This window comes from Pelophylax lessonae (genome assembly GCF_965119305.1).
Source record: "Pelophylax lessonae genome assembly, chromosome: 5".
Lineage (NCBI taxonomy): Eukaryota > Metazoa > Chordata > Amphibia > Anura > Ranidae > Pelophylax > Pelophylax lessonae.
Window position 1 is genome coordinate 90,949,643 of NC_138772.1, and position 20,545 is coordinate 90,970,187.

A 20,545-nucleotide genomic window follows, 5' to 3' on the forward strand; every position below is an offset into this window, starting at 1 on the left:
GGCCATCTCCTGTATCATGTCCTCAGTCTCTGACCATCTCTTATATCATGTCTGTAGTCTCTGACCATCTCCTGTATCAAGTCCATAGTCTCTGACCATCTCCTGTACCATGCCTGCAGTCTCGGACCATCTCTTGTACCATGCCCGCAGTCTCTGACCATCTCCTTTAGCATGTCTCCAATCTCTTACTCAAACTTAAACATATTGCTAATAATATTAGCTATCTATTTATGCTGAAGGTAGGACTGTGCAGGGGAGGCAGAGAGTGCAAAAGGGGGAACTTTGATTAGAGAGACGGGGGGCAGACTGCAAGGGGCACTGTGATGGGGGGCTGTGAAATTTGTGCAATAAATATTCTTGTAAACATTACAACTTTTTGTGGGTGTTTTTTACATTTTAAAGGTGGGGGTGCCAGATATAGGATCCGCCCCAAGTGCCAAATGCTCTAGGTACGCCACTGTTGAAGCCTGAAATGTGGCAAAAGATCGCAAAGTTCAAGGGGGCCGAATACTTTTGCAAGGCACTGTACAATCACTTTAAAGAGGAGTTCCGCCCCCCCCCCCCCATGAAAAAAAATAATAGTCAGCAGCTACAAATACTGTAGCTGCTGACTTTTAAATATTAGAACTTACCTATCCAAGGTTCCCACGATGGCGGCACCCGAAGCGGCTCTCGGGTGCTGCTTCTGCCATTCAGGGTAACTTTTCGGCTTCACAACTGGTTCCCTACTGCGCATGCGCAAAGTGTGCTGTACTTTGTAATTGGCCCGGCGGCTGAGGAAGAAGGAGGGGCCAAACTTCCGAGGGACAGCGTGGCGACGCTGTCTCCTGGAAGTGGGGAAGGATACCCATCAAAAACAGGTACCAGTTTCCCCCTCCCCCCTGAAAGGTGCCAAATGTGGCACTGGAGGGGGGGGGGGGGGGAGGAAACATATAAGTGGAAGTTCCACTTTTGGGTGGAACTCTGCTTTAAGAATATACTTGAATATAACTTTTTTTTTTTTTTTTTTGCAGTGTCACATTAAGAATGGCTTAGCTGTAAAATGCTCGATTTTTGTGACATAATAGAGATGTAAAGCTCCTGTGAAGTATTCTTCTGTAGCTCAGACAGTAAGAGGTGAATGTGATGTGTGGATAATAATTATGGGATGTACTGTGACAGTGATCAGTCCCAGAGGTCAGACACTCCAGTCCCTGCTGATGTCAGTGTGCCCCCTCCGGGGATTGGTTACATCACAGCCCAGCCCCGGCTCTCCCCTGATCATTATTCATATGAATGAGCTTTACAAGGGCAATGACGTCACGATGATGTCAGCGGCAGGCAGTAGGACGCACACATGAAGAGGTGGTGTCGGCTGGGACTGGCCATGGCAGTGGAGGGGGATGATTACGGTAGGAAGGCAGCTTGTGATCTCTTGTAGGATATGTGTGTAAGGAGAACTACAAGTCGCAGCACAGGGCGGTGCTCTTTGCAGACAAGTTGTCCCCCAGCCTCAGACAGGAGAGGAGTGTTAGGAAATGTCAGCGGAGAGGCGTGGCCCCTGTCAGCAACTTGTTGGGGCCCCTCCTCCTCCTCCTCCTCCTGAAAATGGTTTATTCTTCTGCTAATTGGGCTGACAAGACTGACGTCATGTGATTTCCTGGAATCGGGTTACAGCCGGGGAAATGGAAATGTTACACTCTAAACAAGATGCACATTGACGTCAGCAGCCCAGGGCTGACACAGTGATTGTGGGAGCTGCTCTCTGATTCATCATGCTGCTGCTGCCTGCCTGGCCTCATCCACTGTGCAGGGCTAGTGCCTAGGAGCTGACACTCAGCTGGGGGAAAATGTGGGGTGAGTGCCATCCAATCCCTTCCTCTCTCTCTGCTTTACTTCCTATGAATCCAATGCTGCATGCCTCTTATCTCTGCTTGCTTTCTCTGATAGGACTGGCCACTAAGGGGTGTCTGTCATCAAGGCTCATCCTTCTTCTGGGACTTGTCCCAACTTTTTTTTTTTCTTCTCATTCTGGATACATGGTGAAATGGGGTCATTCCTTTTTTCTGATTGGCTGATGGGTGTAGAGATTTTCCAATATATTAGGTGACCCCCCACTAGTGATTAAGATACTCATACATTCTTGTTGTCACTTACAGAAGTTAACCCATTGACTCACTGCTGTGTTACCACTTAAAGGGTATCTAAACCCAAGTACACAAACGTAATATAGCGCAGGTTACCAGTCTTTAGATGTGATGGCTGCTTTACTTTTCTTTTTTCCAGGGTAAGGACTTGGTACTACAGAAATTAACTCATCGAGTGATTGTTGTGAGTGGTGTTATAGCTTTAAGAATATCTAAAGGCAAGAACATAACTGCAATATAGTGCAGCTTACCAGTCTTTGGATGTGGTGGCTGCATTAGTTTTCTTATTTCAGTATAAGGACTTGGCACTACAGAGGTTAACCCATTGAGTGACTGTTGTGGCTTAAAGAATACATAAAGGGAAGAACAAGACTGCAATATAGTGCAGCTTACCAGTCTTTAGATGTGATGGCTGCTTTAAGCCCCGTACACACGTACCGATCGTCGGCCGAACGAAGTGATGTCATGTGATGGTTAACTTTCCTTGTCTTTTTTCTTTTCTGAGCATGCCCAGTCTTGCTAATCGGCTGTCTGTCGGCCGAAATCTGTACTGACTGGCGAACAATTGGCCGTTCTGGTGACGGCATACAAAACTTTTAATGCCTGCACGACAGATTCTGTTCCGTCGAAAATACGCTGTCGGCTGTCGGAAGCATCATACTAGCAAGCCTACAATCGGCCGATCGGTCGTCGGCCGAATATTTACGGCCGACAATCGGTACGTGTGTACGGGGCTTTAGTTTTCCTATTTCAGGATTAGGATTTAGCACTACAGAGGTTAACCCATTGAGTGACTGTTGTGGCTTAAAGAATACATAAAGGCAAGAACAAGACTGCAATATAGTGCAGCTTACCAGTCTTTAGATGTGATGGCTGCATTCGTTTTCTGGTTCCAGGCTAAGGACTTGGCACTTAGGGGGGTCCATAGATGGGCACATAGCTTACTGAGAACAAAGGCTGCTGAAAGATTTGCTCATCCTTCTTCTGGGACCTACCCCAAATTTTCCTTTCTCCTTCTGCATACATAGTAAAAAGGCGTAATTGATTATTTCTGATTGGGCAGTAAGTGTAGAGATTCTCCAATATGCTGGATGACCCCATCAAGTGATGGTGACTTACGTTCTTGTTGTCACTTACAGAAGTTAATCCATTGAGTGGCTGTTATAAATGGTATAGCTTAAAGAATATCTAAAGGCAAGAACAAGTATGTAATATAGTACAGCTTACAAGTCATTAGATAGGATGTCTGTTAGGTTTTCTTAGGCTAAGGACTTGGCACTAAGGGGGTGTCCATAAATGGGCACACAGCTCACTGAGAATGAAAGCTGGGGAGAGATTTGCTTATCCTTCTTCTGGGACCTGCCCCAACTTTTTTCTTCTCCTGCTGGATACATGGTGAAAGGAGGTCATTCCTTCTTTCTGATTGGTCAGTGGGTGTAGAGGTTTTCCAATATACTGGATGACCCCCGCCAGTGGTGACGACACTCGTACGTTCTTGTTGTCCCTTACAGAAGTTAACCCATTGAGTGAGCTGTGCGTGGAGTGGTGTTCTGGCTTAAAGAATATCTAAAGGCAAGAACATTTAACAGTCTTTAGATGTGAAGGCTGCATTCCTTTTCTTATTTCACGGTAAGCACTTAAGGGGGTGTCCATAGCTGGGCACACAGCTCACTGGGAGTGAAAGCTGGGGGAGATTTGCTCATCCTTCTTCTGGGATCTGATCCAACTTTTTTCTTTTCCTTCTGGATACATAGTCAAAAGAGGATATTCTTTCTTTCTTTCTTTCTGATTGGTCAGTGGGTGTAGAGGTTTTCCAATATACTGGATGACCCCCCGTCAGTGATGACGACACTCGTACGTTCTTGTTGTCACAGAAGTTAACCCATTGACTGACTGTTGTAAGCTGTGCTTGGAGTGGTTACAAGGTAAAAGGGAATCTAAGGAAAAGAACAGGAATGTAATATTTTGCAGCTTACAAGTCTTTAGATGTGATGGCTGCATTCTTGTTCTTATTTCTGGCTAAGGACTTGGCACTAAGGGGGTGTCCATAGATGGGCACAGCATAGCTCACTGAGAATGAAGGCTGCTGAGAGATTTGCTCATCCTTCTTCTGGTACCTGCCCTAACTCTTTTACATGGATCTCCAAACTACGGCCCTCCAGCTGTTGCAGAACTACACATCCCATGAGGCATTGTATAACTCTGACATTCACAGACATGATTAAGCATGATGGGAATTGTAGTTCCTGAACAACTGGTTTGGAGACCCCTGGCCTAGTGGATACATGGTGAACAGAGATTGTTCTTCATTCTAATTGGTCAGTGAGTGTAGATATTTTCCAATACATTGGATGACCCCCCCCCCCCCCCCAGCCTCCCCCCTTAGCAGTTAAAACCCTTGTTGTATGTTCTTGTTGTCTCTTGCAGAAGTTAACCCATTGACTGACCGCTGTACTTTGGTGTTACAGCCTAAAGGTTATTTAAATGCCAGAACAAAAATGTAATAGAACACAACTTACCAGTCCCCAGATTTTTGATCTTGGGTTTAAGGATGTTGTGTTGTGTATGGTAAGCTTAAGGCCAAGATGGAGGGGAAAAAGTTGCAGCAGATCCCAGCCATAGCATGCAGTGGATGGATCCTGCAGTTTATCCCCACCAAGCCTGGATACTGCCTTCTTTAGCTGTGATAGTGAGTTGATCTGGCTTTGGTTAGACGTGGTAAGACAAAGCTTCCAGCAACGGATTTATTGCAAATTAAAAGGCAAGCTGTCATCTGTCATCAAGAGGTTGGCACAGTTCTGATTCCGAATCATGAGCTATGTGACATTACTGGACTAGCTATATACAGAGGAAAGCTGCTTGTCATATGCTGGGACTGTCATTCAGCAAGAATTACAGATTTTTGTTCAGCTTGCTTCAATGTTTCATGTTAGATATTCAATGTTATTAAATGCATCACATCCCCAATTATAAATATAAACCACAAGGAAAAAGAGCCTCACTGTTCTTGCTGTTTGATCTTTCATGTTTTGAAAATTACTTTAAAAAAAAAAGGTAGGTAAAAGCTACAGCAAGGAAAATTAGACCAACAATCCGATTTTTTTTTTTTTTTTTTTCATAATTTTCTATGAATATTATAATTTTATTCTTAAATCCTAATTTCTTCTGTCCATAGCAGCCAATTAGGTTTTGTCTTTCTTTCTTCGATCTACTCTGGGAATATAAAGACCCTGATTGCTTGTTTTGGCAATCGCACCAGTTTTCCTATATTATCTATACAGTGTTTTCATTGTATAATGTTTTTCTGTTTATTATTTAGTTATATTCTATGAATATCTGATTTTTCTTTACTACATATTTCTATCAATATGCCTTTAGGGAATACTAAAGTTGTAAATGTTACGTAAACAGCCTCCAAGGCAATAAGATATTCTTGCAGTGTGCTATTTGTATTGGTTGATGTATAAATAGTGACATTTCAGATGGCATTGCTCAGAAGTATGGAGTATGTTGTCACAGTGCTTCTAGAATTTGCTGTGTATTGCATACAGGAAATACATTCATATGTACCGCCCTCTTTAGCCTTTGGAGCAAAACAAACCACACATGCAGAATAGCCACTCCTCCTGGATATTGGCAGAAGACAAACATAACAAACAACCAGCCTTCCTTGTGAGTGGGCAGCCATTGGAATATTGTCTCGGTGTAATCGATCAATAAAATCTGTCAGAATCCAATAGATGTTAAAAGAAAAGAGTAAGCATTCTGAGCACTGTAACTAAAGGGCAAACTTTTTATTTTTGGATAGAGGGGAGAGGGATTAGAACACCCTCCCTATTTGTTCTCTTTACTGTTATTAAAAGTCAAAGAAAATCCTAAATTTTGGGTTGTCCTGGAGGTCCCTAAGGAATTTCCTTTAATTTGCAGGGATTTCTTCTCACTTCTGGTCTAACTCTCCCTGACTCTAACCAAAAAAAAAAAAAAAAACCCCTTTTGCCTACAGTTCTACTTTAAAGCAGATCTAAACCTGCCTTTTTCAAACTTTTTTTTTTTTTTTATCATGGAGGAACCCTTGAAATAGTTTTCAGGTCTTGAGGAACTCCTGCTAAATTTATTATACGTATTGTCTATCAACCTGATCTATAGGTTGTAGAGACTTTTAATAAAATAAAGAATGAGGTTAATGTAATAATCATGAAATGTAACAAATAATAGTAATGGCCAGAAGGGAAACACGGATGGTGAAATTTCTATCAGTCCCTTAGATTGGCGGTCGGTGCAGAAGTGACCACTTGCGTTGGCGGTCAGTGCAGAAGTGACCGCTTGCGTTGGCGGTCAGTACAGAAGTGACCGCTTGCGTTGGCGGTCAGTGCAGAAGTGACCGCTTGCGTTGGCGGTCAGTGCAGAAGTGACCGCTTGCGTTGGCGGTCAGTGCAGAAGTGACCGCTTGCGTTGGCGGTCAGTGCAGAAGTGACCGCTTGCGTTGGCGGTCAGTGCAGAAGTGACCGCTTGCGTTAGCGGTCAGTGCAGAAGTTACCACTTGCGTTAGATTGGCGGTCGGTGCAGAAGTGACCACTTGCGTTGGCGGTCAGTGCAGAAGTGACCGCTTGCGTTGGCGGTCAGTACAGAAGTGACCGCTTGCGTTGGCGGTCAGTGCAGAAGTGACCGCTTGCGTTGGCGGTCAGTGCAGAAGTGACCGCTTGCGTTGGCGGTCAGTGCAGAAGTGAGCGCTTGCGTTAGCGGTCAGTGCAGAAGTTACCACTTGCGTTGGCGGTCGGTGCAGAAGTGACCCCATAGGTTGGCGGTCGGTGCAGAAGTGACCCCTTGCGTTGGCGGTCGGTGCAGAAGTGACCCCCCTTACAATGAAGTATAGGGCACTGCCATGTACAGAAGTGGTACAAATACTTTTTTGCCACTACCCCCTCATAGGCCTACCTTTTTACACAGAGTATCCCTCTTTAGTCCACCATGAATGCTGCTGTCAGACTCCTTCACCTTACCAACTATTCAGGGTCTGCTACCCCCTCTGCCAATCTCTCCATTGGATTCACTCACGCAACAAATACAATTCAGAATACTAACAACAACATACAAAGCCGTCCACAACTCTGTCCCAAGCTACATTATATCTTCACCACCTCCCATGCTTGTCTCCAGAGCCTCTTCCTAGTTCTGGAACTCTCTACCCCAAACTGTCCAGCTATCTCTTAGGCTGGCCATACACTATACAATTTTCTTATTCAATTTCCTTTAGATTTACCTTAAACTATGTAGTGCAAGGACCTGCCTGACTGCATACAAATTGAAAGTGTTTAGGTTTGACCCTATATTACATGGTTTTGGTAAATCTAAAGGAAAGTTGAACAAGAAAATTGTATAGTGTATGGCCAGCCTTACTCTGTCCACCTTTAGATCATCCCTGAAAACTCCTCTCTTCAGGGAAGCCTGTCCCACCTGCACCTAACAACTGAACTTTACTTTCTTTATCAGCTCACCCCCCCCCCCCCACAGTTATTAACATAGTCTCTATCACTTGCTCCTTTATTTTAGATGTAAGCTCTCACAGGTTGGGTGCTATGAACCAGGGTTATATGTACAGGGGTCACCATTGTGACCAGGCCCCATGCTCCAGGGGGCCTATGCGGCCCCTCTGTATGCCTGAATAGGAGGGCAGCGGAATGTAGCTGCTGAATGCCTGCTTCAGTTCCTCCACATGCTCCCCCCCCCCCCCCCCATCGCTGTCCTGCTGTCATTTACCTGACCCTTCCTTGTCCTAAATAATAGTCAGTGATTGATAGTGATCACTGACTGTTTTTTATTTTTTTCTAGTTTAATTCATAGCTGAGGCATGGTAAACTGTTTCCTATGCTTCACTTCAGGTTGTGAATGAACGTGAAGCTCTGTACAGAGCTTTTCCTTTCCAAACGTTCTGTGCAGCTGAGGCTGCAGAGAAAGGGACTGATGTATCTTTTCTTAGTTCCTTTCTCTGTCTTAAAAGTGAGATTTCTCTATCGCTCATTGACAGACGTAGTCTTCTTGATTCTCAAGAGCTGGGTTATGTTGTCTCCGCAGGAGTAGGACTAGGCAGAAAGACAAAACGTTCTGGCTCCACCTTAGGGGCAGTCCCTGAGGGTATATCCTCCCTCTCTCTGCTACAGGGAATCAGTTTTTTTCTGTCTAGTCAGTCATCCTCGGGAGTTTGCTTTACACTCCTTGGATGTGGTCCGGGCGATCAGGGTATACTTAAAAACGACAGACTCGTTTCGCAAGATGGATTCACTTTTTGTGATGGGCCTTTCGCCATCAGGCGTCAGTGGTCCAGGTGTGCAAGGCGGCTACCTGGTCGTCGGTGCATACCTTTACAAAACATTATAAAGTTGATGTAATGGCATCATCTGATGCCGTGTTTGGCCGCAAGGTTTTGCAGGCCGCCATTTGAGGAGACCAGTGGTCTGCCTCGAGGGTTTTTTTCCGTTGGAAATTTTTCTTTTGAGTTTCTTTGTTTATAATGAGCCTTTAAAACTTCTAGTTTGGCACCGGTTGGGCCTTCTAGATTGGATTTTGATTTTTTGTCAATCCCACCCCTCATTTGTGGCACTGCTTCTGGATGTCCCAGCTCTTGAGAATCAAGAAGACTACGTCTGTCAATGAGCGATAGAGAAAATCTGATTTTTGTAAGATCTTACCGTAAAATCCTTTTCTCTTAAGCTCATTGACAGACGTAGTACCCGCCCCTCTATCATTGGGTTGGGTTAAATTCTCTGTTACTGCTTTAGAACAGAACTGATTCCCTGTAGCAGAGAGAGGGAGGATATACCCTCAGGGACTGCCCCTAAGGTGGAGCCAGAACGTTTTGTCTTTCTGCCTAGTCCTACTCCTGCGGAGACAACATAACCCAGCTCTTGAGAATCAAGAAGACTACGTCTGTCAATGAGCTTAAGAGAAAAGGATTTTACGGTAAGATCTTACAAAAATCCGATTATTTTACCAAAGTCCCCCAATGGGGTCTGAAAAAAAAAAAAAAAAGCTAATCAGAGGGTAAAAAAATGATAAAATAGCAAAAAGGAAAAACTGACACAAGTGGTGGAACTACCAGGGTGGCAAAGGTCACAGTTCCACCACCGATGAGGGACCCCAAGGCGGCAGGAAGGTGGCCCGCTGCGAGACTGTGATAATGGGTCCCACAATGGGAGTAAAGGGCCCTTCGGGGGCCCTTCATGGTTTCCTGCACTGGGGGCCTTGAAGGTTCTAGTTACGCCTCTGCTCTGAATACTCTTGTTATAAATTGTATGGTAACTGTAATGTCTCCCTTTTATTTTGTAAAGTGTTGTGCTGTATAAATCCTGTATTGTAATAATACTTTTCTGGGCAAGTTGGAAAGACTGTAACACTGCCTCAGTCCAGATACATGTCAAGGTTGTAATTTGTGTTGTATGTGTGTTTTTTCATGTCTAATTGGCCTCAAATGTGCATCCACACAGTAAACAATACACTGTGAAGTATTCACCAAAAGACATAATGAGATGAAAGGGTCCTTTTTCATATTTGTGTGTGCTCTGAGGATCAATTGGAAATTAATATGGGACCGAAATCTGTGTGTCCTTAGAGCCTGGGGTCATAGTACAGTGGGGATTGAAAGTTTGGGCACCACAGGTAAAAATTTGTATTAATGTGCATAAAGAAGCCAAGGAAAGATGGAAAAATCTCCAAAAGGCATCAAATTACAGATTAGACATTCTTATAATATGTCAACAAAAGTTAGATTTTATTTCCATCATTTACACTTTCAAAATAACAGAAAACAAAAAAATGTTGTCTGCAAAAGTTTGGGCACCCTGCAAAGTTAATATCTTGTACTTCCCCCTTTGGCAAGTATCACAGATTGTAAACGCTTTTGTAGCCAGCCAAGAGTCTTTCAATTCTTGTTTGAGGTATCTTTGCCTATTCTTCCTTACAAAAGTCTTCCAGTTCTTTGAGATTTCTGGGGTCTGTCACGTACTGCTCTTTTAAGGTCTATCCATAGATTTTCAATTATGTTGAAGTCAGGAGATTGTGAAGGCCATGGCAAAACCTTCAGTTTACGCCTCTTGATGTAATCTCCCGTGGATTACAAGGTGTGTTTATGATCATTATCCATTTGTAGAAGCCATCCTCTTTAACTTCAGCTTTTTCACATATGGCATCAAGTTACCATCCAAAATTTGCTGAAATTTTATTGAATCCATTTTTCCTTCTACTTGTGAGATGTTCCCTGTGCCACTGGCTGAAATACAACCCCAAACATGATTGATCCACCCCCATGCTTAACAGTTGGACAGAGGTTCTTTTCATTTAAATTCTGTACCCGTTGTTCTCCAAACGTACCTTTGCTCATTCTGGCAAAAAAGTTCAATTTCAACCTCATCGGTCCACAGAACTTGTTTCCAAAATGCATCAGGCTTGTCTATATGTTCATTTGCAAAGTTCAAACGCTGATTTTTGTGGTGAGGACGTAGAAGAGATTTTCTTCTGATGACTCTTCCATGAAGACCATATTTGTACAAGTATCTCTTTATAGTGGAATAGTGTACCACAACTCCAGTGTCTGCCAGATCTTTCTGAAGGGATCGTGCAGTCAAACGTGGGTTTTGAATTGTTTTTCTCACAATCCTGCGAGCTGTTCTGTCTGATATTTTTCTTGGTCTTCCAGATCTTGCTTTAACTTCCACTGTTCCTGATAACTGCCATTTCTTAATTACATTCCGAACAGAGGATATTGACATCTGAAAACGCTTTGCTATCTTCTTATAGCCTTCTCCAGCTTTGTGAACATCAACTATTTTCAGTTTCAGTTTTCTAGACAACTGCTTAGAAGATCCCATGGTGCTGATTGTTGGGGCAAGGTCAGATGAGTCTGGGCATTTAAAACCTTTGAGATTGACATCACCTGGTCTTCCCAGATGATGATTGAGAACAATCCATGACACTGGCAGGTCTCAGCCTTGCAAAGGGGGCACCGTGCATGCCTTTAAATTCTGCAGGGTGCCCAAACTTTTGCAGACACAATTTTTTTTGTTTTCTATAATTTTGAAAGTGTCAATGATGGAAATAAAATCTAACTTTTGTTGACATATTCTAAGAATGTCTAATCTGTAATTTGATGCCTTTTGGAGATTTTTCCATCTTTCCTTGGCTTCTTTATGCACATTAATACAAATTTTTACCTGGGGCGCCCAAACTTTCGATCCCCACTGTATATGTCACTGTATAATACTGTATGTGTGTGTGTATATATGTATGCACTGGACATATATTGTATAATTTTAAGTCTGACCCATACAAGGTTTACATTGCAAAGCACTGTGCTATCTACTGGTTTTCTTGCATAGAATATGGAAATCAGTATGGTGGGTGATTTACGTAGGCCAGGTTAAAAACATTTCAAAGCCCAGTGCTGTATTTTGAGTTTCTGATGTTTTTGTTAGACCTCCAAACATTGAAAACCTAAGGTGTATGTAAACTCCCACATTTTTTTTATTTAGTTTGACATCATTCCTGAGTGTATACAGTAAGTCCCCTACATATGAACGAGTTCCGTTTCGAGAGCATGTTCGTAAGTCCAATTTTTCTTCGACCTCCAAACACTAAAAACTTAGTGTATAGTATGCTAACCCCAAATCTATTTTTTCAGTATGTTTGACATCATGCCTGAGTATATACAGTAAGTCCCCTACATATGAACAAGTTCCGTTCTGCGAGTACGTTCATAAGTCCAATTTGTTTTGAAGCCCAACAAAGTTAGCCTAGGTACTCAACCAACACAATTGGCCCAGTAATAGGTTTATAACACATTTCCCACAAATACATAGAAAAAAAGGTTGAAATGTAGATACAGTAAAGTACACAGAACCACAACCACCAGAAATGTGAACTAACTCGATTGGACATGCAAACGCATTTTCTTATCTTTTGAAAGTTTGCAACTAGAAGGGTCGTATGTAGGGGACTAACTGTATAGAGAGACAGCCCAATGACCATCTAACACTTGATGGGTGACATGATCTTCTCGTGCTATGCCCCAAAACTCTGGAATTCACTTCCAAAGAACATCACAGTCATCTTCTCTAAACTCATTCAAGTCCAATCTAAAAACGTTTTTCTTTAGACAAGCTTTCACGTAATTGCCCCCTTTATTCCTTTGTTTTATCCTGTGTATTTCTTGTGTTTTCTTTATAAAACGCTACCTTTTTAAAGGCGCTATAAAGAAAAAAAAAAAAAAAAAAAAGATTGTTTTAATATTTTATTATCAACATAGTCAGTGTTGATGGGGGAATTCATTCTGCAGTGCTATTGGGTACTGTCCACAGGGAGCGCAGGGAAACCTTTCCCACTGGCAGAGTACAATGATCACTGCTGGCAGCTATTGCTGCCAGCAGTGATTGTACAAAAAAAAAAAACAACAGGCTGGTTGTACTAAAGTCAACTGATAGATCTACTTCAATACAACCAGCAAGATGGATCAAAAAAACAACCAGTTCCTGCTGAACCAGCCAAATTTCAATCCAACTATGGCTAGCTTAAGAAACCTTTTATATCAATTTCACACACAAAAAAAAATAATTACTTAAAGTAAATGTATTGTCAAAACATTTTTTTGTTTCGGGTAAAGTAGGGATGGACTAAAACCTCTGCTAGCTTATTTTTTTGCTGTCTGTATACCATTGGGTAAATGTTTGTATGGTGGTATTACATCCAAAAGCAAACCGTTATATTGCAGTTTACCAATCCTTTGATGTGATGGCTGCATTTGTTTTTCTTTTTTACAATTATCAGCTTTTATTCATGTAAAGCCTTTATCTCAAAAAAAAAAAAAAAAAAATGTTGCTGTAACTGCAGTGTGCGCTGGAGTTTTGGTTTCAATTTGTTAGTATATCAAAGTCTCACGGTAAAGTCTGCAAGATTTTGCCACATTTTGCATTTTTTTTCCAGTAGTCAACCTAGTCTGTGTGTACATGAACCCTAATACGGGAGGTGTGTTGCCGGCCAGATAACCAGGTGAAAACAGAGGAGAAAAGCCTAAAAAAAGAAAATAAATACAGCCACCACTTCTAATGATTGATGAGCTGCAATATATTACATTTTTGGTTTTGGGTTTAATACTGTTTTATCTACCTGTCCCAGAGGCATAATCTCCCACCGCAATTATAAATTTGCATTTTTCCTAATGTCGAACAATATGTTGCCAGTGTGGATCACAAAAAATTTAGGAAGCTGCTTTTTTTGTCCTGGGTTTTCTTCCTGGGTTGAGAGGAATTATTCTACTAAAAAGGTTAATAGCATTTTTTTTTTCTCCTTGTAAAATGCTTCTAAAGCTGGATACACACTATACAACTTTCTTTAGATTTTTTTCCTTTAGATTTACCAAAACCATATAATAGGAGGTCAAACTTAAACGCTTTCAATTTGTATGCAATCAGGCAGACCCAGGTGCTACTTAGTTGAAGGTAAATCTGAAGGAAATCTAACAACAAAAGTTGTATAGTGTGTGTCCAGCCTAATATGTAAGTAATGCCAGGTACACATGGGCCAAAAAATCATCTGAAAGTGGTTGGTTCGACAGAAACCGGCCGACTTTTTGCCGTTTGTGCAGCTCCCTGTCAGACAGAAGCCGGTCTCACGACTGGCTTCTGTCGAATGGGCATGCTGGAGAACCAGCATCCGATCAGCGTTGTGAGACATTGGTTGTGACTGACCAGTGGTTCTGGTGGGTGGTTGGGGGGGGGGGGGGGGCGTTCCTCCTGTCAGAACACAATAGCTGGGTTGAATGAAAAAATAAATCAATTATAGTGTGTACCAAGCTTTAGCCTATAGGAAAATCTCAGTATGAGAAGGTGCCACTTTTGTGTACAGGATTGTATGTGAAATAATGGCACTTGTAGACCAGTGCCAAGGGCGCCAGGGTTAGTTGGCTTAGTACCAAGCCTTAAAATGTGCAAATTGTGATCATTTTTCATTACTTTGTTTCCACCTTCATGTGGAGCAATTGTGACTAAATTTAGCTATAGGTCAGGGGTCTCCAACTTTTTAAACAAAAGGGCCAGTTTACTGTCCTTCAGGTTTTCGGGGGGCGCACACTGTGGCCAGTGTGAGTAGAAAATGTTCCGGCATTATTGTACCCCATCATTGTTTTAACAGGAGAAAAAAATTCCCCATTGTTTGACAAATAAGTTCCCTATTGTTGGTTTTAGCAGGAGGAATAGTGCTCCATGGTTGGTATCAATGGGAGGAATAGTGACCCATGGTTGGTATCAATGGGAGGAATAGTGACCCATGGTTGGTATCAATGGGAGGAATAGTGTCCCATGGGTGGTATCAATGGGAGGAATAGTGCCCCATGGTTGGTATCAATGGGAGCTATAGTGCCCCATGGTTGGTATCAATGGGAGCTATAGTGCCCCATGGTTGGTATCAATGGGAGCTATAGTACCCCATGGTTGGTATCAATGGGAGCTATAGTGCCCCATGGTTGGTATCAATGGGAGCTATAGTGCCCCATGGTTGGTATCAATGGGAGCTATAGTGCCCCATGGTTGGTATCAATGGGAGCTATAGTGCCCCATGGTTGGTATCAATGGGAGCTATAGTGCCCCATGGTTGGTATCAATGGGAGCTATAGTGCCCCATGGTTGGTATCAATGGGAGCTATAGTGCCCCATGGTTGGTATCAATGGGAGCTATAGTGCCCCATGGTTGGTATCAATGGGAGCTATAGTGCCCCATGGTTGGTATCAATGGGAGCTATAGTGCCCCATGGTTGGTATCAATGGGAGCTATAGTGCCCCATGGTTGGTATCAATGGGAGCTATAGTGCTCCATGGTTGGTATCAATGGGAGGAATATTGCCCCATGGTTAGTATCAGTGGGAGGAATAGTGTCCCAAGTGCCGAATAGAGGTAAGCAAAGGGTCGCAGTTTGGAGACCACTGCTCTAGGTGAAAGGGGGTGCAGTGGATGTTGAGAGGAGTCAAAAGACTCTTTTGATCAGGAAATCAATGCCAAGGGAAGCAAAATATGTAAATACGGCTCTGCCTGGGAATATAGAGGAACACATTTACTACTGCATGGGCACCACATTCACACTGGCTGTTATTTTCAGTTTAATTTGTGCCTGTCTATGGCCTGCTTTGTATTTGAAGTGATATTGTAAGAGCCGGTTCACACTGGGGCGACTTGTCAGGCGACCTGGTCGCCTGACAAGTCGCCGCGGGTCGCCTCCCATAGATTAGCACAGGACCCGTTCTAATAGGAGCGACACAAGTCGCTCCGACTTAGAAAAAGCGTCCTGAGCTACTTTGGGGCGACCTGGAGCGACCTGCATTGACTTCAATGATATGAAGTCCGTGCATGCCGCTCCGAGGTCGCGGTGCGAGCTGCGCACCGCGACTTCACAGGTCGCCCGGCAAAGTCGGGTCGCGCATGTGTGAACCGGCTCTTAGGCTGGCCATTTATGGATTGTTTGTTGATCACCCACTGGCTGATTGAAAAAAATAAATAAATAAAGCGAAGGTATTCTCCTGTTCACACAAGCTAAGTAGAGAGAGGACTCCTGAGCTGTATTCTGACAGCGGGGACTCCTCTATGGCCAGATTTATTCTCTGTATACTCCCCTCTTTGGAGGCCTGTGTCTCCTACTTCTTTGCTCCAGCATTGCAGCCATCATCAGTGTAACTTTGGCTTATAACAGCTGGGACTCTTGCATACCTGTGTCCCATGTCGTTTTCTGTTGTTCCATCTACCAACCCCTAAATTACTGCTAGTGAGGTGGAGTTAGAGCAGCATACCTCCCAACTTTTTGAAATGTAAAGAAGAGACACCTTTAAACATAATGGACTAGGTGGGACTTTAGATGAGACCCAAGCTGGTGTTGCCCGGCGTCTCCATCCCTATAACAAAACACAAAATGAGGTTGAAGGATTGTAAGAGGTGCATGAAAGTCAGCCAGCCCCCAGTTTGATGTACTCACCTTCCAGTCTGTCACCAACCAAATAAGACCTGTCTCTTGGTACAAAGAACAGGGGTTTAGTTGACACACATTTGCAAACGCATGTGAAAGCTGCAGAGCCACGTCACGGCACCCTGTTTAAATCTGCAGTCCTACACTCTTAATTTAGTGTCCTCACACTGGAGGCACATGGCCGCTAATGGGTGGATGGGGAACAGGTGAGAGGGAGACAGCCCAACCTCCCCCAACCCATCCCCATGCACGACTGGCTATTGTCTCAAAAAGTTCAAATAATTAGGTTAAAATATAACCATGGTGCAAACTGGAGAAGACCAGCTGAAAAGCATTACACCTCCATCCCCTTGGTGGATGCAGTATATGGATAGGAAGGGATTTTATATATGGGGCATGGCCTGTAAAGCACACTGCCTTTGAAATCCCTTATTTCCTTTGGGACTTTATATGAGACAATGCTTGTCTCATATAAAGTCCCAAAGGAAATAAGGGATTTCAAAGGCAGTGTGCTTTACAGGCCATGCCCCATATATAAAATCCCTTCCTATCCATATACTGCATCCACCAAGGGGATGGAGGTGTAATGCTTTTCAGCTGGTCTTCTCCAGTTTGCACCATGGTTATATTTTAACCTAATTATTTGAACTTTTTGAGACAATAGCCAGTCGTGCATGGGGATGGGTTGGGGGAGGTTGGGCTGTCTCCCTCTCACCTGTTCCCCATCCACCCATTAGCGGCCATGTGCCTCCAGTGTGAGGACACTAAATTAAGAGTGTAGGACTGCAGATTTAAACAGGGTGCCGTGACGTGGCTCTGCAGCTTTCACATGCGTTTGCAAATGTGTGTCAACTAAACCCCTGTTCTTTGTACCAAGAGACAGGTCTTATTTGGTTGGTGACAGACTGGAAGGTGAGTACATCAAACTGGGGGCTGGCTGACTTTCATGCACCTCTTACAATCCTTCAACCTCATTTTAAGAAGAGACACCTATTAGCAAAAGGTATATAGGTAGAGTACACACCCCCTTAAAGGAGATTTATAAAAAAAAAAAAAAAAAATTGTTAATTTTGTTAATTGCTATTTCTTTATACTGGCTTTTGAAATTTACAAATGCAGCAATTGTAGAGACCGGATGAAAGGTTTAGCACTAGGAAACACTTGTTAAAGATAAAAAGCGCATTCTATATACAACTATATAAATCAGACCAAAGTGAGGAGGAAAAAGAGGGACTTTGTTCCAAGTCAGGCAGGGGCATAACTACAGGGGTTTCAGGGGTTGCAATTTCAACCGGGCCCCATGCTCCAGGGGGCCTGTGCAGCTCCCCTGTACACCTGGATAGGAAGGGCGGCGGGGGCAGCATGTAGAGAAATCACTGTCCTCATATTTCCTCCTTTTAGATGCAGGAGGAAAATGGAGGAGATTGGTTCCTCTGTATGCTTCCCCCGCCACTCCCCCTATCCAGTTCACTTGTGTTCTGCTGTCTCTGGGCCCCTGTGTGCTCCCCTGGTCCCCCCACTGTGCTCCCTTCCCTCTCCTGCCGGCTGCTGCAGGGGATGTGTCACAATAGAGAGCCAGGAAGGGGTTGGTAAATATGTAATTTACCAGCTCCTTCCTTTTCTGAATGGACAGAGTCATAGTCAGTGACATTTTAATAAAATAAAATGATAAATAAAATAATACAATTAAAATAACAACTACTGACACCAGTGGGTGAACTTCCAGGATCTCAAAGGTCACACTTGTGACCGGGCCTTGGCATTCCACCACGTGGGGAGGCCCCAAGATGGTAGGAAGGGGGCCCACTGCAGAACTTGTGAAAGGGTCCCGCTGCGGGACCGTAATAAAGAGCCCCTCAACGAGAGTAAAGGGCTCCAGGATCAGTGGAAAGAGCCCCAGGCTTGAAGGGAAGGGCCCCGGCCAGGGGTCCGGGGGGCCCTTCATGGTTTCTTGCACCGGGGAGCTGAAGGTTCTAGTTATGCCTCTGAAGTCAGGGACAGTCCTTCCAAATCAGGGACAGTTGGGAACTTGCGTGTTAGAGAAATGAGCCACGGCACGGGTTGGGGGATACAAGCATCCAACCCTCCCGTAAGTGTTAAATGCAAAATACACTGCTGGAGGCTGCAGTTCTGGGACGAAGGGTAGGTAGGAGACATGTGCTCCTGAGAGGTAAGTACAATGGCTCTTCTCATGCAGAGAACTTTGGTTTCTTTTTAATGTTCTCCATACTTTGGAAGTGAAATTCTTTGCCTGAAGTAAAACTTTACAAAACTCACATGGGATACTGAGACTGAGTAAAGGGCACTCACCATGGAAGTGATGAACTTTTGACTTCTGGTAGCTTTTGATATGTGTGTAAAAGGTTGCGTTATGGGATTATCCGTCGTTGGCTGAAGCTACAATTCATCTTTATTATGTAGTGGTGAGGACTGTTCACACTAGTTGCATTGGACAGCCTTTGCCAGCACAGTCCCAATGCACAGACAAAGCTATTTGCCTAATATACAATTAGGTTTCTCATATGGGGGCTTGGGACCACCGCCAGCTGCTTGTAAAAGGGCCAGTCTTTTACCAAAGGTTTAAACAATCCAGAAAAAGAAAACTGCTTACCTGCAGCAAACACACACAAAATAGCTTAGAACCAGTTCAAATGGCAAAAACAAGGTAATGGAGCACTGCCATCAAACTGGTCCACTCTAGGGGTTTAAGGTTTCCCGTTTGCTTCAGGGGTCCAGAGGAGGATTTTGAGCTCGGCAACTGTGTATAAATCCCAACCTTAGTTCACCCTGCTCACTCAGGGTTTGGAGGTTCCTTCAACCCAAAAACCTTTGAATCCTCTGAAATAGCAAGTCCCTAATATAAGCTTAGCAATCAAGAGCGTACAGGAAAGTCAGTCCTCGTCACTGGAACTAGAGAGGTGGACTACCCTGGAACCCTTCACCCTGCATGAGTGAGAATCATTGAGCACTTAACGTGCCTTCAAAGTGTTACTCTTAAAGGGACAACAGCCTGAATAGTGAAATATACCCGGACAGTTCAAGACCCAACTAAGTGGTCCTGCACAGGTTAGTTCACATCACTGTGACATTGAAAAACAAAGGTTACAGTAACAGTTGGATGCGCTGTTTTTTTAGCAAATCGCCCCACTCCTGACATAGTGCACACCAGCATCTGCTTTCTAATGCAACCTGGGATAAAGAAGCCTTAAAATTACATTTTATGTGTGGGTAACACCTAGGCCTTGTAAATGTAAGAGCATCCCTTTTTTTTTTTTTTCATTTTCTATTTGTCACCTAGGATACCAACTCAATTTCACAATTCAAGCAACTTTTGGATGGGTTATTGCATGACATGTTTTTCATTGAAATCAATGTGTAATCATGAATTTCCATGCTATTGTACATTGATGTGAGTTATAACTCTAACTGGAAAACCCGTCAGGCAAGAAAGAAACCAAAATTCAAATATGTATATGGGCCCAATGTTGTAGAGCACATGTGTCAAACACAAAGCCTGCGGGCCGAATCCAGCCCACCAGGCCATTTCATGTGGCCCTTTCCCCTCTCCTGCAGGTGAGACACCCACTCATCTTTACCGCCACTCTGTCTCAGCAGTTGGCAGCAGAAAGGAGGACAGAACTCCTCCTACAGATCCTGCGCCTCTCTGTGCAGCTGCAGCACCCGTAAAAGCTTCAAAATGCAGCACCCAGCCTAAACCCTTCAAGCCTCAGGAATGTTATTTTTTGAAGGATCACTAAAAAAAAGTAATGTATTCTGATAACTGGAGATGCATTTATGTAATGATAATTTTCAGTATATAAATTTTTATTCTTTATTGTATTTATTTTTACATGCAGGCCAAGCGGTCTAGCAAAGGAGACAGTGGTTTGGACACGCTATATCATTTCTGGTGTGCTTACTTAGGTCACTTTTTCTTATGGTTTTGACAGTTGTCTCTCTCTTTTTTTTTTTTTTTAATAAAAGTTGATTGGAAAGGTTAAATTGTAAACCATTAAGGGCAAACAAGAAGGTATGTTGAAAACTTCACCCCCAGCAATTTTATGCCATAATGCCGAAGGTAGTGGTGAGGGATTGCCAAGCAATTTTATGGCAATCCCTCATCACTTCATTCCTCCACTGGCGTACTTGGAAATACCTAGTGCTTATGGGTATGGAGGAACTTGTTGTCCTTCTCTCCTTTCTTCCAAGATGCAGTGCCTTGGATTGATCAGTCAGTCTTTAGGCATTAACACTATGATGTAAGAGAAGGGAGTAAGCCATTTGGATTGAACCCTTTGATGGAGGAACTGAGCAGTGGTGGTGCACAGGAAAAGAAGGCATTGGTTATAGAGAGCTTGAATTTTCAAGAGATCCTGTCCCTGAATGGGCAATTGACAGGTTTTCTTTAAAGCCCAGTTGAAGTATCA

The 20,545-nt window shown here is 43.4% G+C and overlaps 1 protein-coding gene across 3 annotated transcripts in view; it reads left to right on the forward strand.

Moving 5' to 3' along the window:
* Nucleotides 1–1,366: 1,366 nt before the first annotated feature.
* CREM (cAMP responsive element modulator) overlaps nt 1,367–20,545 on the forward strand; it is a gene marked incomplete at its 5' end in the record, with an annotated part of 38,073 nt that continues 18,894 nt past the window's right edge. The window contains one exon of one of the 3 annotated variants that reach the window (XM_082257515.1): nt 1,367–1,391. In XM_082257515.1, coding sequence (XP_082113641.1) covers nt 1,367–1,391 — 25 coding nt within the window. Of the gene's footprint in view, nt 1,392–1,629; nt 1,837–3,610; nt 3,756–20,545 lie in introns of those variants that run through there. The other 2 variants (XM_082257516.1, XM_082257517.1) reach the window with 2 other exon arrangements.